Raw genomic sequence first — 18303 nt, 5'->3', positions numbered from 1 at the left:
TTTATACCGCCCAATAGCCGAAGCTCTCTGGGCGGTTCACAAGATTGGAGTGTGTTTGTTAAAGTTGCAGTTGCTGTCTAGGCCGAGAATAAAGGAGTGTTTAAGAAGATGTCTCTGGTGTCTTAAGATTCTTGCAATACAACAAATTAAACACGTGCCCAGTAGCCCAACAATATCTACATTGGTGCCCCGGATTTTCCAGACACCCCAGGAGTCTCGCCGGCATGACGGTGCATGTACTTCACAGATGCAAGGAGGGCGGGAACTGTCTGGGTTCTAGCGCGGTGGACGCTATAGATCAAGGCAGCAGGCCACAGAGTTCGCCTCCCAAAGGGGCCATGGCTCACCAAATCTAAATGCTCTTAATTTGGGGGACAGGGCCACTCTGCCTCTTCGCTCCCTCTTGCCCTATTAAATACTCGGCCCAAAGAGCCCAGAGGCAAAACCATTAGTGGGACACAAAAGGCCAACAACATTAGGCTGTTGATAGATTTCCCATCCTTCCTAAAACACAAAGCGTCGTCAAGGGCTCCGGCTGAGGACAGTCTCTGCCGAGCCAGCTGAGCTCCCTCAGGAGGGCCGGGCTCCGTTCCTGAATGGGTGATTTTTTTTGCGTTAGAGAGCAGCTGAGTTTTTAATATCACCCTTCCACCAGGCACAACTCTGGGGACTGCCTGAACAGACGAGTCCCAGGGTAAAAGGCTGCGAACCGGTGCACGGTGTCATTCTCCTATCACGCCGGAGCAGAAAGATGCAGAATAAAACTGCCAGTGTCATACCGCCTTCACACAAAACGATGGGGCGGCCACACTTGGAATGGTTCTGGCCCTTGCTCTATATCTATTGTGGAGAGCAGCCAGGCACCTCTCCACCGTGCCTGGGTCCAGCTCCAGCTGAGAGCCCCCTCCCTCCTGCTACCAAGTGTCTCTGCAGAGGCCACCAGTGAGGGAGGAAGCAGCAGCCAGGCACCTCTCCACCGTGCCTGGATCCAGCTCCAGCTGAGAGCCCCCTCCCTCCTGCTACCAAGTGTCTCTGGAGAGGCCACCAGTGAGGGAGGAAGCAGCAGCCAGGCACCTCTCCACCGTGCCTGGGTCCAGCTCCAGCTGAGAGCCCCCTCCCTCCTGCTACCAACTGTCTCTGCAGAGGCCACCAGTGAGGGAGGAAGCAGCAGCCAGACACCTCTCCACCGTGCCTGGGTCCAGCTCCAGCTGAGAGCCCCCTCCCTCCTGCTACCAAGTGTCTCTGCAGAGGCCACCAGTGAGGGAGGAAGCAGCAGCCAGGCACCTCTCCACCGTGCCCAGGTCCAGCTCCAGCTGAGAGCCCCCTCCCTCCTGCTACCAACTGTCTCTGCAGAGGCCACCAGTGAGGGAGGAAGCAGCAGCCAGGCACCTCTCTACCGTGCCTGGGTCCAGCTCCAGCTGAGAGCCCCCTCCCTCCTGCTGTCACCTGTAACTGCTGAACTTTCCAACTAAGATTGTAGTGCCTGAATTTGCTTTCCTTTCCCCCCTCCTCCTCCCTCCCAATCCCCTTTCCTTTTGTGTCGTGTCTTTTAGATTGTAAGCCTGTGGGCAGGGACTGTCAAGAAATACTTTTGTAAGCCGCCGTGAGAGCCTTTTTTGGCTGAATGGCGGCATAAAAACCCTTAAATAAAATAAAATAAATAAAATAAATAAATATTGTAGAGCTGGAAAAGGTGCAGAAAAGGGCAGCTGAAATGATCATGCAGCTGGAACATCTCCCGCACGAGGGAAGGTTACAACAGCTGGGGTTGTTTAGCTTGGGGAAAAGGAGGCTGAGGGGAGACCTGATAGAAGGGTACAAAATTATGTGTGGTGTGGAGAAGGTGGATAGAGAGACATTTCTTTCCCTCTCCCATAATACTAGGACCCAATGGAGTCATCCCTTGAAGCTGATTGGTGGGATTTTCAGGACAGATCAAAGGAAGGGCTTCTTCACACAGCGCAGAGTTGAACTATAAATAAATATATAAATATTCTAAATAAATAAATAAACTATGGAACTCACTACCACAAGATGTAGCGATGTCTGTCTCTCTTGTGAAAGCGGTATAGAAATGACTGAATAAATAGGAAAACTTTGCAAAAATAAGAGGGAGGGAAAGTATATATGAATAGATGTGTTTTGGTCTTTATTTTTGCAAAGTTTTCCTAGAGAGAGAAAGAGGGAGAGAGAGTATATATGAATAGATGTGTTTTGGTCTTTATTTTTGCAAAGCTTTCCGAGAGAGAGATAGAGAGAGAGAGAGATCTGTTCTTCACGTTGCGTCAAGCCGTGTTTCGGCGTTATATCTGAATCTCCTAACTTTTGCACGCTCAAACAATAGTGCTTGAAGAAAAGCGGCTACTGATGTATGCATGTCTTTGTTTGTGTCAATGCGCACACACATGTGCGTTTGGGAAATTCCCTCTCCAGCTGTAACTATGCAGGAAGGAATTCTTGGGAGTCAGAACAGAAGCCTCGCCAAAGATGACAAAAGTAAAGGAGATGTGATAGTAAAAACAAACAGATAAACAAATAAACAAACAAAAGGGTTAGGGGTGTTCCCAGTTTGGCAAAGAATGAAAAGGGGGGGAAAGCAAGAAGAGCAGCGCCCCCTAATGGCCAAAGAAAGCAATTTAGTGGCTAAGGCAATCCGGGGCAAAAACCGAGTATATGATAATATTTAAATGTATTGCAAATAAACCTAGTGAGGTTCAACCATGAGCAACATGTAGAGATGCATGTTTTATGTGCAGCTGGAGAACCATTTGTCAGGGATGCTTTAAGGTGGATTCCTGCACTGAGCAGGGGGTTGGACTTGATGGCCTTATAGGCCCCTTCAAACTCTACTCTTCTACAATTCTATGATTATGTAGTTCAAAGAGAGCCTCTGCTAACGATGGGATGTCTAATAAAATAATTATTGCAAGTCTAATACAAGTGGCAGCCAGAGGGGCGTCTGTTGAATAGGAGGCAGGTTTCATGCGTTCTTAGAACTTGGGCACAGCGTAAACTCAAGTTACAAGGAAGGGAAACTAAGGTGATCGGGGAAGCTGTGCCGTGTTTTGTGTGAAGGAGATAAAAATAGGAAAGGCTGCAGTTTCTTCAGCTCAGAGGGGGCGAAAAAGGCGACGATGGGACCTGTTTAGTAGGTCCTGTAAAATCACTATTATTATTATTATTATTATTATTATTATTATTATTATTATTATTATTATTTATTTATTTATTTATATAGCACCATCAATGTACAATGTACAAGCGCCACAAACATTCCCACGGGATGCGTTTTGCCCAGTAACCAAATTTGCAGGCCCTTGCCATGTTTTCAGAGGACTGCGCGCTGGATCTGTTTTCCACCTGGATGATGCCTCTCTTCCGATTTCGCCAACCTCCATGTTGATATGTCATTGTTTTTATAGTTTTACTGTAAATCGCATTGAGCACTTGACTGGGTTCGCACAGCACGCTAACCTACACTCAGTGGTTGAGTGTGGGCTGTTGTTGAACTGTGCATTAGCTTGTTGTTTGAACCCAGCAGATTTCCTGCAGGGTGGCTTGTTAACCACACAGGGTGGCTTACTTCTCTCAAACAAGCCACCTTGAGAACCCATGGTTTGTTGCAGGGTTGTTCAGAGGGGTTAACAATAGGGGTGTGCACGGACCCCCCCGCTCCGCGGGCCGATCCGAAAATTTCACTCCGCCCATACTCCGCTCCTCTTCGCCGCGGAGCTCCGGCTCCGAATCGGAGCTCCGCAGTGGAGGGGAGTGGTGCCAGGTAAGGCCAGGAGAGGAGGGCGATGGCGGCAAAGCCCGGTAAGGGACCAAGGGGGAGGGAGGCCTTACCTGCCTCCGTCCGCGGTCCGTTGGCTTCTTCAATTGAGCCCGCGGTTCAACCAGGAAGTCTAGGCCGCAAGTGCGGCCTAGACTTCCTGGTTGAACCGCAGGCTCAACTGAAGAAGCCAACGGACCGCGGATGGATGCAGGTAAGGGAGAGGAGGGGGGGGTTACTGGGCCCTGCCGCTGTCGCCGCATGGGCGACAGCGGCAAGGCCCGGTAAACCCCACTTACCTTTCCGGCGGAGCTCCGGATCGAGGCGAAGGATCCACCTTCACCTCGATCCTCTTCGCCACGCTCCGCCGGCCCCCCAATCCTCTTCGCCTCCGCCGTAAGGGCAGGCGAAGTCCCCCGCTACGCTTCTAATTCGCCGGTCCGATTAGAAGCGGAGCACATCCCTAGTTAACAAGCGCAACCCGGGGATTAACTGGTCACGGAGTCTCTGATAAACAAGCAAGCAAAATCCAAGAACAACAACAGTGTTTCAGGATAGAAATGCTGGACGGCTTTGAAGCATCCTCTGGTTGCTCCATAGAAGAGGAAGGCTAGAAAGAGCCGCTCACCTTAGCGTCCTGCTTCGTGAGGAAGTCCACAAAGCCGAAACCACGGTGCGTTCCCGTTCCAACCATCTTCTTTGGCAGGCGGACTGTTTTCAGGTCTCCAAAGGTGCTGAAAGCATGGAGGGACAGAGAAGGGGCGAGGGAGAAAGACGGTGCTCATTATAAAGCTCACTTCAGCCAGTCACTCTTTGCAATTCAGGAAAAGGCCTGGTAACAGCTACATCAGAAAGATTCCTGATACAAACCCTTCCCTCCGGGGAGAGAGTGCGGCTCTGTTCAGACAACAACGGTGGTTTTAGAACTCCACGGTGGAGCTTTTACACCACCGTTGAGAAATGTGTTGCATGGAGGGAAAACTCAACCCCACGGTGGAGTTTTTTGTGTGTGTGGGTGGAAAACACTCCAAGCAGAGTTTCTGCACAACCATTGAGTGGCATGTTGTGCGGAGGGCTCCGTGGAGTTTTTCCGTTGCGCTGAGTTGACTTTTCCCACTGACTACAGAGTTCACTGGCAAGAGTGGCAAAAGGAGCAGGTGCTGCTCTAGGAGAGCTGCTGGGATTGGGGGGTTTTCCGCAGCCATGTCTGATGGGATACCATCAGGGGGAGGAGAGAGGGAGGAGAATTTGTCAATCAAACATCACAATGGATTTTACTCCACGGTAGCCCACAGTCACACAATGGAGGATTTAGAATCATAGAATCGTAAAGTTGGAAGGGGCTTCTAAGGCCATCGAGTCCAACCCCCTGCTCAATGCAGGAATCCACCTTAAAGCATCCCTGACAGACGGTTGTCCAGCTGCCTCTTGAATGCTTCTAGTGTGGGAGAGCCCACCACCTCCCTAGGTAACTGGTTCCATTTTTCCTGATGTCCAGCTGGAATCTGGCTTCCAGTCACTTGAGCCCATTATTTCATGTTCTGCTCTCTGGGATGACCGAGAAGAGATCCTGGCCGTCCTCTGTGTGACAACCTTTTAAGTATGTGAAGGTTTAGAACATGTTGTGTAAAAACTCAACTGTTGAATGGAGTTTTCACACCGTGTTGACTAACATGTTGTCTGAACTGAGCCTGTGTGGGGGTGGGTAGGGGAGAAACAGAGTCCATTTCAAATGCTAAAGGTTCTGGCTAATTCCAGCCCCCCATAATGCATTAGGGCTTCAACCCTGGAGAGCCACTGTGATTCAATGTAGACAATGCTGAGCAAAACAAACTACCTTGGCTTATAAAGAAGCTAAGACCTGGTTCACACAAAACACCATCTCATGGGTTGTTGAATTCTGGGTTGTTGCACTGTGCGGACCAGATGTGCTAAGAAGCCATCATTTGTTAACCGTGGACATCCCAGAAAGAGAACCTATGGCTTGTTGTTGGGCTGTGAATTATGAGTTACTTAAACCATGGTTTGCCATTACATGAAATCCCAGAACAATGGGTTGTTCGTGGGTTTGTTTGGCAGGTGGAAAAGAATGGTCCAAAACTACCAGCCATTCTACATGTCAGTTCTACATGCCAGAGAGCTTCGGCTATTGGGCGGTGTAAAAATGTAATAAATAAATAAAATAAAATAAATAAAAAATACTACAGCACCTCAAGAGCATTTGGGATACAGAGAGGGAGGGGACAACGGAGTCAGGAAACAAACAACCCAGGGATAGCGAAAACAAACCATTGTTTGTTCAATCGTATGCCAGACAAACCCTGAGTAGGGCAACAAACCACTGGTTATCAATGAGTTAAATAAATCATGGATTTGCATTATGTGGAGCATCATTATTGTTAAATAAATTTGTTTGTGGAACACCGTTTTTGTAAAATAAACAAACAAATTTGGGGAGGGGACGTGTTACCCACCCCAATATGGTACATGCAACGTATGATAAGAGCCTTGCTCCTCCAAACTGTCCATGTTGCTTCATCCAAAGCTGCAGGGATGCTTGTGGATCTTTTTCAGCAAGGCGTTTAGGATGTGATGTTTGCTAGAATCCTGAGGTCCACAGCCGGTGGAGACTGCGACTCCAATGTCAGCGAGGCGGTGAATCCACTCCGGGTTTCAGTCAGAACTCTAAAGGCACTACCCGAGGTGCGGAACCACCTTGGAGAGCTCCCTTAGAGCTCTCACTGGTTCTGCGTGAAACCCGGAGTGGATTCCCTGCTTCACTGACATCGGGACAACCAGCCTCTACGGTTCGCAACCACAGCCAGGTGCAAAACAGTGGCTCAGAGAGGTGAACATGTGCTAAGAACTGAGGAACAGGGTGCCTCTGAGCGTGCGGTCAGCCCAGAATTTCCTTCCACCCAAATCTAGCCCTCTTTCTCGCCCCGCAAGCATTCTTGATTTCAGGGGCCTAATTAGGAGGGGAGAAAGGCAGGCTTTTGTTGTCACTATTGTTGGAACCAGGAATCACAAACCCACGCAAATCTACTGCAGAAGACCCGGAGATCTAGCAGGAGATCTTGATCTACCTTCTACCAACCGCTGATCGGATGTACCCAAATCTTTTAGAAAGCTCATTTCGAAGGCTAGAAAGAAAACTACGAATCGCAGACGTTTTGCTTCGGGATTGTGTTTGCGCGTGTCTCGGATGCGTCTCTGAAATTGAGGGCAGCGGGCAGCCTGTCCCATGGGGTATCCTTCCACACACACACCCCAGCCCTCCCCCCACATGGAAATTCCACAACAAAGCAGCACTTTTCTCCCGCTGCCAAAAGTCAGCTGCCTTTCCCCGGCGCCGGGTCCATTTATCAACACCTACGTACAAATTGGAGACGATGAATATTTAATGCGGGCTCCGGCTGACTAGGTGCGCGATGTTATCTGACAATTCCCTCCCACCCACCCCACACCCCCAACACCACCACCACCACACGCGCGGGTGTTGCACGGGGCCGGGGGAAGCCGGCAGGCCGGAGCGCGCCCGGCTGGGAATCAACGCGGTAAAGGGCCGTAAACGCTCTCGTGAAATGATAGAAGCTAAATCCAGGGAGTTAACCCGCTGCACCGGCTGCATGACCAGGCATCCATCAGCTGAATTTCCTGGGGCTGTGCCGTGCGTAAGTGGAGCATTATGAAGCCTCAAAATGAATCCGCACGTCTCCCTCCTCACGGCGCACACATCCCTCCCGCCGCCCGCCTCTTCCTCGCGGCCCTCCGTCTCTCCCCTTTCTTCGAGACGGCGTTCCGGCAACAAAAACAGAAAACAAACTCAAACAAGGGGAGGCAAGGCAGCCTTGGAGAAGCAGCACGCCGGAGTCTAAACCAGCAGGGGTGTTGTGTGCAATCTTCAAAGAGGTGGGAAGGACGGAACAAACAGGAACGCAAGGGACTAGCTCCTTAGCAGGTCCCGCTGAGGACCGGGATCCTGAGTCCAGTTGGGACCGATTAGCATTTAGATTTTTTATAAGCAGCGGGAGAACAGAACGAGGCACAACATGGTTCGTATAGGCGACCGAATATCCCCCCTCCAGGGCTCACTAGTGCAAGGACGGAGGATGGGATCCACCACGAGCACATGCGCATGTAGGCTTTGTGTCCATTCCCTACAGGTTGCTGCGGGTTCGAGAAAGAGCTGAATGCCAGCAATGTAAGGAGAACCCTGTTGGGTCAACGCAAAAGGCCACGTGGGGCGGCCAATGCCAGCTCCATGGTTTGAAGGGCGCTTGGGCAAGCCACCCCCAATGGGGCCCTGCCCACAATGAATGTACCTTGACACCACCACTGTCACCAGCTGCTCTTGGTCTTCCTCCTCCTCCTCCTCCTCATTACTCCTGCTTGCTTGCTTGACAGGCAGAGAGCCAGGGCATCCCCTGCTAATCATCACCAACACAACCGCAGCCAGACGGAGCAATAGGTGGGTAAACACACAGGTGGGTGAAGAGGAGCAGCCACTCCTGGGCACTCGTGTGAGTGGGTCCCTGCTGGGGTGTCGGCCCCTGGCAGGGGCCCAACCATGCCAGCCCTGGATAGACCTCCCCTCCATGAAAATGACTAACCCCCCCTTTAAAACCTATTTATTTATTAACTAATTTATTGCATTTTTATTAGGGCTGTGCATGGACACCCCCCCCCCCCCGGATCCGCTTCGGATCCCAATCCGCAACTTTTGGATCGGGTCTGCTCCGCGCCGAACAGCCAGTGGTCCGTTTCGCTTCTCTGCGGAGCTCCGGATCTGAATCGGAGCTCCGCAGCGGTGCCGGCACCAGGTAAGGCTCCCCTCCCTCCTTACCTGCATCTGTCCGCGTTCCGGCGGCTGCTTCAACTGAGCCCGAGTGGCCTGGTCTTCTGGTTTGAGTCCTCGGGCTCAGTTGAAGCTGCTGCCGGAACGCGGACGGACGCAGGTAAGACTCCCCCTCCCCCTTACCTGGCTCTGCTACCATCGCCGCACGGGCGGCGGCGGAAGGCCAGGTAACCCCCCCTCGTGCACACCACTTACCTGGTCTGTTGCGGCCCGTCGCCAGCTTCACTAGAGCCTGCGGCTCAACCCGGAATTGTAGGCCCCTCTTGGGCTCTAGTGAAGCTGGCGACGGGCCGCGACGGGCCAGGTAAGACCCCCTCCCCCCTTACCTGGCTCTGCCGCCATCGCTGCACGGGCGGCAGCAGCGCCAGGTAAGGCTCCCTTATCTTTTTTGCAGAGCTCCAGATCGAGGCGAAGGATCCACCTTCATCTCGATCCGCTCCGCGACGCTCCACTGCCCCCCCGATCCTCTTCGCCTCCGCCTTAAGGGGAGGCGAAGCACCCCGATCCGCTTCTGCTTCTCCGATCCTAAGAGAAGCGGAGCACAGCCCTAATTTTTTATACCATCCAATAGCTGAAGCTTCCTGGGTGGTTCACAAAAATTTAGCTAGTGGCTCTCCCCTCATCTTGTGGCAGTGAGTTCCGTAAGTTATCGCCAATGATTTTCGTTAGCCTGTCCTGCATCAGCTGTCAATCAAAATGTAATCAATCAGGTGTCCTGGAGTTCTAATGTCATGAGAGTAGGGGGACGACGACCCCCACCTGCCTTCCGCAAAACGTTCATCATCATTTTATTTATATATTGACAATATTTATATATCACTCCGTGACCCAAAGATTTTGGAGCGGCGAACAACAAATAGAACAAGAGAATAAAAACACCGTATTAAAAATTACTATTTTTAAAAGAACAAAGTACTGATAAACTTTTCTGAAACCTTTATAATTTGAAGAACCAGGTTTTAATCAAGAAAGTAGAGACTTTAGTCTCTTGTACAAAACAGAGATCAGCCTTGTTTGGCTGTAAAACCAAGCTATGGTTTAAGAGTACGTGAACGAGCGTCGGACTCATGAGCTCATCTTGGCCCTCTCCTTTTCTGGGGTGGCCGCCCAGGAGATCAGAAGTGTCTGCCTCTGGTTTTTTACCTTTATGGTTACGGACGCACAGGGAAAAACTGCAGTTCAGTTTTAATTATTATTTAGGACAGGAGTAGGCAACTGTTTGGGGCACATTTGGTAATTTGAGAAAAAGTAGTGGGTACTAGCACAAAATGGCTGCCAGGGGAGGCGTGGCAGAGTGTCAAGTCACCTGTCCCAAAGACGAAATACAAGGCAGAGGTGGGATCTGATCCCCAATGCTCTAAGCAACTTACATGAACCAGGTTTTCAGCTCCAACAAGAACTTATTTCACACCAATCCCATTTTTATTTTTAATGGATGGGCAGGGCACCTCGGTAGGCACCAAGGGCCTGTCTACACGTCGTACTGAAGGCGCATGCATGCGCCCCCAGTACGCCCCCAAAACGATGGTGTAGACTGCAGCCCAGAAGAGACGGGGGAGGCGGCGGCTGGGGAATCTGGCCGCGTCCTTGCCGCCTCCCCGCCGGCCTCCTGCTGCTGGGGTAAGAGCGACCCAGCTCGGAGAGCTCGGCTTCCGCTTCTGCCGAGCTCTCCAACCCGGGTCGCTCTTACCCCGGCAGCAGGAGGCCGGCGGGGAGGCGGGGGCGGAAAGGACATGGCTGGATTCCCCAGCCGCCTCCTCCTCCTCCGTCTCTTCTGGGCTGCAGTCTACACCATCGTTTTGGGGGCGTACGCATGCGCCTTCAGTACGACGTGTAGACAGGCCCCAAGACAGGTGTCTTGTGGTCACGTTGATGCCTTGAGGTTCCAGTTTGCCTGCTCCTGATTTAGGGAAATAAACTAAGATTGTAAACCATGTTTTAAACCTGGTATGTTTCCCTAAAACAGGGTTGTCTGACCTCATCCCCAAAGCCCCATCCATTCTATCGTCTAGAACTTCTCTCCGCACAGAAGAAAAAAGGGGAAAAAAGGCTTCGGCGGGTTGTACCACTTCAGATTGCATATTGGGGCGTCATATGATTTGCACTCTTCTGCACAAAAGAAAATTCCCTGCAACACAGAAAACTAGAATGTCAGGGAGAACACTAGCCCAGACATCCCTGACATTCTAGTTTTCTAGATTTATTCATTTATTACGTTTATATACCGCCCCATAGCCGAAGCTCTCTGGGCGGTTTACAAAAGTTAAAAACAGCAAACATTAAAAAGTATACAAAATTTAAAACCATCAAAAACATAAACAGTATAAAGACAATGGTATCCATTTAAAAACAACAGTTTTGGGGTCCGTTAAAAACAAACAAACTTAGCATTGTTAAATGCTGTTAAATGCCTGGGAGAAGAGAAAAGTCTTGACCTGGTGCCAAAAAGATAACAGCGTTGTTGCCAAGTGCGCCTCATCAGGGAGATAATTCCACAATCAGGGGGCCACCACTGAAAAGGCCCTCTGCCTTGTTGCCATCGTCCGAGCTTCCCTCGGAGTAGGCACTCAGAGGAGGAGCTTAGATGTTGAGCACAGTGCACAGTTAGGTTCCTGCAGGTTTTATGCGTTTGTTTTTTTAAAATGCTGTAGATGGATGAGCATTCAGATCACATGAGCTCCCGCGTGCGCTCTGAAGCGGTACAGTCCCGACCCGAGTTGACCACCTGAGAGCGAAGCGGGACACATCTATAACCCAAAAGCGCTCGCGGGATGTGGAAGAGGGAGAGGAAGGGCCCGGATTTGGGGGTTCCGCTGTTTTCTAGAGAGCCGTGGAAAGCATGGCGTTGAGGAAGAATTCCGACAGGCCTCCCGTTCGGCAGCTGAGCGGCAAGGCACGGAGAACAATGGGGTAACCAAGGACTCCTTGACCGGGGAGGGAGGGGCAGGGCCCCCCTTCCTCCCCCGCTGTGTTGATAATTAGAATCCATAACACGGCCATTGACATCCCCGAAGCTGCGAAAATGACGGGGAGGGACGGAAGCTTTCATGCTCCCCTCTCAGTGCCCGCGCAAGCCGCTAACACCTCTCTTTTCCAATTATGATGTTCACCTTTTGAGGAGCGGGAGGAGGCACCAATTACCCTCTCCAGAGCATCATGTGCCCTGCCTGTGAAGAATAATTTATGTTTTGATCAACAAGAAGAGTTCTCACATTTCTAATTTGTTTTGTAGCATGGGATGGGGTTGGTCTCTGTGTACATATGTGCGGGGGGGGGGGGGAGAGGGTGTTTTGATGGAACCCAAAAATAATTATAGTTTTCTTCAATGACGGCGCCTACAATACGCACAAGTGCTGATTTGTATGCAGACCGGGGGGGGGGGGAGGGAGGGCATGAGTAGAATAAAGGAGGAGGGGGAGCACTTGGACACTGTGCGCGCATGCGCTCATCACGCATGCGTGGGCTTTGCAAGACCGGACAGGGCGCTGTCAAAGGCTACCAGCTGGATATGCTTCCCGACGCAGTAAACAAACCACCGCAACCTTGGAAAACAGGGATTCAAGGCTCACGGAAAAAAACACAGCGGACAGGCATTTTTGTACAGAATTAGGAAGAATTAGGGCGAGGCTAACGAGGGCTCCGGGTGTGAGGCCTGCATATGACCCTCCAGCGTCAGGGGCAGTCTGCCTTTGAATACCGGTTACTGGAACACAGAGGGTGTCACTGCATTCAGGCTGTGGTCTTCTTTCAGCCACTGTTGGAACCGAACTCTAGGCTAGACAGGCCTGTGCTCTGACGCAGCACAGCACAGCACATCTTATTATTATTTTTTATATTATTTATTTATTTATTCAATTTATATACCGTCCCGTAGCCCAAGCTCTCTGGGCGGTTTACAAAGGTTAAAAACAGTGAACATTAAAAAGTATTCAAAATTTAAAACCATCCAAATATATAAAAACAACAGTATAAAACAACAATATCTATTTAAACAACAACAGTTCTGGGGTCCATTAAAAACAAACCAACTTAGCATATGTTGTTAAATGCTGTTAAATGCCTGGGAGAAGTGAAAAGTCTTGACCTGGCGCTGAAAAGATAGCAATGTTGGCGCCAGGCGAACCTCATCGGGGAGATCATTCCATAATTGGGGGGCCACCACTGAAAAGGCCCTCTGACTTGTTGCCATCCTCTGAACCTCCCTTGGAGTAGGCACTCGGAGGAGGACCTTAGATGTTGAGTGCAGTGTATGGGTAGGTTCATTTTGGGAGAGGCGTTCCGTCAAGTGGTGGTGGTGGTATATTATTATTATTATTATTATTAGTAGTAGTAGTAGTAGTATTACAGGGTTTTTTGCATCTCACCTATGAGAGAAGGTTACAACACCTGGGATTCTTTTGCTTGGAACAAAGGAGGCTAAGGGGAGACCTGATAGAGGTGTACAAATCATGCATGGTGTAGAGAATGTGGATAGGGAGACGCTTTTTCTCCCACTCTCAAAATACTAGAACCCAATGGGGTCATTCCATCAGATTCAGGGCAGATAAAAGGAAGGCTGAACTATGGAATTAGCTACTACAAGATGCAGTGACGGCCACCACTTTGGATAGCTTTAAAGGGAGGCTGGATAAATTCCTGGAGGAGAAGGCTATCAAGGGCTACTAGCCCTGATGGTTGTGTGCTACCTCTGGGATCTGAGGCGGCAAGCCTGTATACACTAGTTGCTGGGGAACATGGGTGGGAGGGTACTCTTGCACCATGTCCTGCTTGTGGTTCCCTGGTCGATGGCTGGTTGGCCGCTGTGTGAATGGAGTGCTGAATTAGATGGACCCAGCTGTCGGCCAGGGACCCACAAGTAGGACATGGGTGCAGCAGCACCTTCCCACCCATGTTCCCCAGAAACTAGTGTATCCAGGCTACCACCTCTGGTACTGGACGTAGCACCTAGGCATCAGGACTAGCAGCCACTGATAGTCATCTCCTCCAGGAATTTATCTATCCCCATTTCTCCTTTGGAATCCCCAAAAAAGATGGCGCTGGAGGGCAGCATTTCACTTTAGAGCTTGCCAGCTGTCCAGACACAAAATAACAACAACAGCTGCCCAGAGAGCTTCGGCTATTGGGCAGCATATAAATGAAATAAATAAATAAATAAATAAAGCAGCCTAAATTGATTAAAAAGTAGGAGGGGCAGGGAGCCTAGTGGGTACAAGAGAGGTAACTGATTAAGGCCCCAGACTTAGTGGGATGGAGTGCATACACATCCTGCCCCTGATTTGACAATGTTTGTGCTGCACATTCATACTGGCTCTCACAAAATGGTTGTCGTTCACGGGCCGGGCAGGTCACCAAAGGCTCATTTCTCAGAAGGCAAACTAGTGCGATGCAACTAAAAGCCGCTCGCCCAAGAAGTACAAAACACAGAAGTAGGGTGTCTGAGCAACTCCACCAATCTTTGGAAGCCAAATCAAGATGGCGCCGGAGAGCGTCACTCTGCTTTGCAATCTGCCGGCCTCCCAGTTCAAAATAATGCATTTTCAAAAGCTGCACCAGGAACAAGCCCGCCCGCAAAGGTGCCTCCGCTTCACCCCCACCAAGTCTACAAACGTAAGCATATTTAATTTGGGAGCCTCATGTTAAAATCTAAATGAAGGGGATTTACTTCTGAGGAGACACGGTTAAGTTCAGCACCTGCATCACGGGAAAAGATTGGGAAACACGCCATCGAATTCCAACTGGCCAAGAAGTTGAATTCTATGCATTTGGGCCTGAATGGTGACAACGGCTTTTTCATCCCAACGACAGGTTAGAATTTACTCAGCGTTGTTATGATGAACGTGTCACCTCTACTGCTGCTGCGAAGTGTCACTTTGTGTGCGTTCAAGAGTTTGCACCCCACAACAATGTGACTCCCAAGGGTGATGTTTCTCCTCCTTTATGCCCAATCTCTGTAGGATTACACTCCGCACATCTGAGGCAGCCACGGATGCGCACGCCCGAAGAAATACGTTGGCTCTGTTGCAACAGAATAGCCCAGGTACCGCTCTGGATATAGGAACACGGACGCTCCTTTTCTCTGATGTCTCTCTTCTAGTTTTGCATCTTCTGTCAACAAGGCTCCAAACAATCCCAGCTAACCGGATGGAGCCAGAAAAGTTTCCAGCCAGCTCGGGAGGGTGTTTCAAAAGGCAATCCAGAAGTCACAGATGGCAAATGAGCCATTGGAACAGATTCGCTCAGCATTTCTGCTCTCCCCAGTCACTGTGACACATTTGCGCTCTCAAAAATGCACACACGGCGGCACATGGACTTACAAGACAAAGACACACGTACACACACACACACACACACACACACACACACACACACGTACACACGGCGTTGAGTGCTCCCTCCAGAAATCTCTTTTATTAACCATTTTTATTATTTGTGAAAGCATTTCTCTTTGCCGTGACATGGGCGAAGGAGCTGCTAAGTCGTCCAAAACGGGAAGGAACAGCACAAAGCTATTCCCCGGTGGACGGTCCCATCCAGCAACCAAATGCGTTGGACTACAATTCCCAGCATTCTTCAGCCAACATTGTAGCTGTAGTCCAATACATGTGAAGGGTGCAAGGTTGCCCTCCCATACGTGATTATGATTATTATTGCTCATTTATTTATAGATTGCTATCAGTGCAAACGACAAGGTATAGATCAAAACAATAAAACCACAAATCCTTAACCCAAATCGACATGACCTAGGGAACAGATGTTCTAAGAACATAGGAAGAGCCCTGCTGGATCAGACCCAGCTGTTGGCCAAGAACCAACAAAGCAGGACATGGTGCAACAGCACCCTCCCACCCATGTTCCACGGCAATTGGTGCACACAGGTTTAGTGCCTCGGATGCTAGGGTTAAGAATGTTTAAATCCCTCCATCCCCTGCTCATGCAATTTGGGAATCTTTTATTGGAAAAGATATGGCTTAGGTGGAGGTATAGGGTGAGAAAGGAAAGGGTTGTTAGCTTTCCTCTACGAAAGAAGTGGCAGGTTTGTAGGAGGTGCAATTAAGATTTGTTCAAGGTGTGATCAAGCCCTAAACAACTTGGCACCAGGATACCTGAGAGAGCGCCTTCTCCCCTACCAACCTGCCCTGTCACTGAGGGCATCCGAGGGCCTGCTCCTGGCGGTCCCACATAGGCCCATCCTCTGACTGTAGTCCACCAGGGGAAGAGCCTTCAGCGTGGTGGCCCCCCTCCTGTGGAATTCCCTGACTCTGGAGGTCAGGCAGGTGCCAACTTTCGGCGCTTCCTAAAAATGTTATTGTTCCACAAAGCCTTTCCTTAAATGACCAGCCACGGTTCGCAGTTCACCTTTCATTTTGCTTCTTTTCAAAATCTATTTTAAGGTGTTTCATTCTGTTTTTATTTTATTTTATCTTGTACGCTGCTCTGAAATTTTGAATGCGGAGCAGTATATAAATATTGTAAATAGATAAATAAATAAATAAATAAAGTGCCCCTGCCCTCTCCTCCTCCAAAGGGCCTTTGGCTATGGCTCTGACCTTGCCACATGACCTGGCCACCATGGTGGACCCCTTCCATCCTTGACATATGGCATCCAACGCCTGCCATTTTTAGGCTCCGTTCCCTCTTTCTCGTGCTGCCAGAAAATCATCCCAGGATGTCCCATGGCACTGTTTTCTTCCCGTTACTCCTCTCATTCATATATATATATATATATATATATATATATATATATATATATATATATATATATATATATCATCCAAAAAAATAATTGCCTTTTGGGACGCTTGGTGGAGGGGATTTTTCTCACTCTAAGGGACTGAGGAAGTGTGTGAAAATGGAGAAAGACCACCTCCCCGCATGAAACTGGACTAAACATTCATTAGGCTTTATTGCTGATTCCCCAACCTGGTTGAGAGGGGCTTGGCTTACTTGCTTGAGTCACCAAAATGCCTTGTGACCCAGTACCTAGGAGTCTGGCTAACATCCTTAAAAGTAACGTTTTAAAATCCAACCTTAGCCTCTGGAGTTTGTACTTCACTGGCCTTAGCTAGGCCTAAGGTTTATCCCAGGATCGTCCCGGGGTCATCCCTGTTCAAGTGAAACACAGGGGATCCCGAGAGCAGGCAGGGACGACCCCGGGATAAATCTTAGGTCTAGCTAAGGCCTCAGTTTTGCAAGGAAGTCCTCGGCTCAAGCACATATATCAAAACATGTATGAACAAGTCTGTTTTGGGAAAGTGCCGTTTGAGAAGAAAATGCTTTTAAGAAATGTGCATTTTCAGAGAAAGTACCTGCAGAAGCATGCATTTAAATCTTGTTTATATACAAATTCCCCATGGATTTTTGTCTTTTAAAATTGCAGATGAATGTGGAAATGGGATGGAACAGACATCAATTAACACACGTTTAAATGTAATAGACCAGCCTGTCTATGCCTTATAAGAAATGGACATCATTTCCTTTGAAGCCAGGAGATCCAAAGAGGATGTGAACATGTTGGTTTTGCTGCTTTTCAAATTTTGTTGTAAGGTGATGTCATTGGTTTATCGCGTTTGTTTTTTATTATCCATGTCATGCTGAAAGATTCGTCTATAGGGCAACTGACAAACGTACAAACTAAATCAAGCATTCATTTTTGTTGCTGTATACTTCTTAACATAACAACAACTCTAAAGAACTACAACATGATACAGAACCCACAAATAAACAAAGAACAATAGTACAAATGGCTGAGGAAGGGAAAGGAATTTCCTGAAACAGAAGGATACTTAATAGCCAAACAGAATCAAGTCACAGGATACTTTTAGTATGCTTTTAGGATGTTTTTAACAGTGTATACTATGTTTTTAATAATAGTATTTTTATTATTATTATTATTATTGCAACCAAGACCTACCAAAAGCACATCATAAAAGTTAACAATGTAACAACAGATTCATGTAGGAAATGTCATCAGTTCCAAGAAACAACAGATCAGTTAACAGGAGGATGTAAAATTCTGGCAGGAATGAACTATATGTTCAAAAGTAAGGAAGTTTCTGAGTCAGTAAAAGACAGCATGACTTAGCAAAGCCCATCATGTCCATCTAGAAAAAACTCCATGAATGAGAAAAGAGAGGTTATAGTACCGTATTTCTTCAATTCTAAGACACACTTTTCCCCCCATATAAACATCTCTAAAACGGGGTGTGTCTTAGAATCGCAGGTGCGTTTATTATTTCTTAGAATCAAAGCTTTTTTTCTGTTGGTGGTACTGAAATTAGTGTGCGTCTTACAATCGATGGCATCTTAGAATTGAAGAAATACAGTAACAGCAGCAAGGACCACAACAACAGCTTCAATACAACTACTATTATTGTATTTATATCCTGTCTTTTTTTCCTTTTACAAGGCGGCTCAAAGGGTCCTCCGCCTCCTCTCCTTTTTATCCTGACAACAACTCCATTAAATGAATTAGGATAAGAGTTTGCGACTGGCCCAAAGTCACCCAGTGAGCTTCCATGACGGACTGGGGACTAGAACTTGGATCTCCTGCGTCCCAGTCCAACACTCTAACCACTACCCCACACGGGCATTTATAGACCAGATTTCCATACCACCACTAGAACATAAGAACGCAAGAAACCGCCCAGAGAACTTCGGATATGGGGCAGTATAT

The 18303-nt window shown here is 48.8% G+C and overlaps 1 protein-coding gene across 1 annotated transcript in view; it reads right to left on the bottom strand.

Annotated features, from left to right (window-relative positions):
- The window catches only part of RBM19 (RNA binding motif protein 19), a 114197-nt gene that overhangs the window by 37490 nt on the left and 58404 nt on the right, over positions 1-18303 (bottom strand). Inside the window, exon 22 of the mRNA XM_063143893.1 lies at positions 4401-4506. Within this exon, the coding sequence (XP_062999963.1) occupies positions 4401-4506 (106 nt within the window). The remainder of the gene's footprint in view (positions 1-4400; positions 4507-18303) is intronic.

This window comes from Elgaria multicarinata, chromosome 18 (assembly GCF_023053635.1).
Source record: "Elgaria multicarinata webbii isolate HBS135686 ecotype San Diego chromosome 18, rElgMul1.1.pri, whole genome shotgun sequence".
Lineage (NCBI taxonomy): Eukaryota > Metazoa > Chordata > Lepidosauria > Squamata > Anguidae > Elgaria > Elgaria multicarinata.
This window is presented reverse-complemented; position numbering and strand designations above follow the sequence as displayed.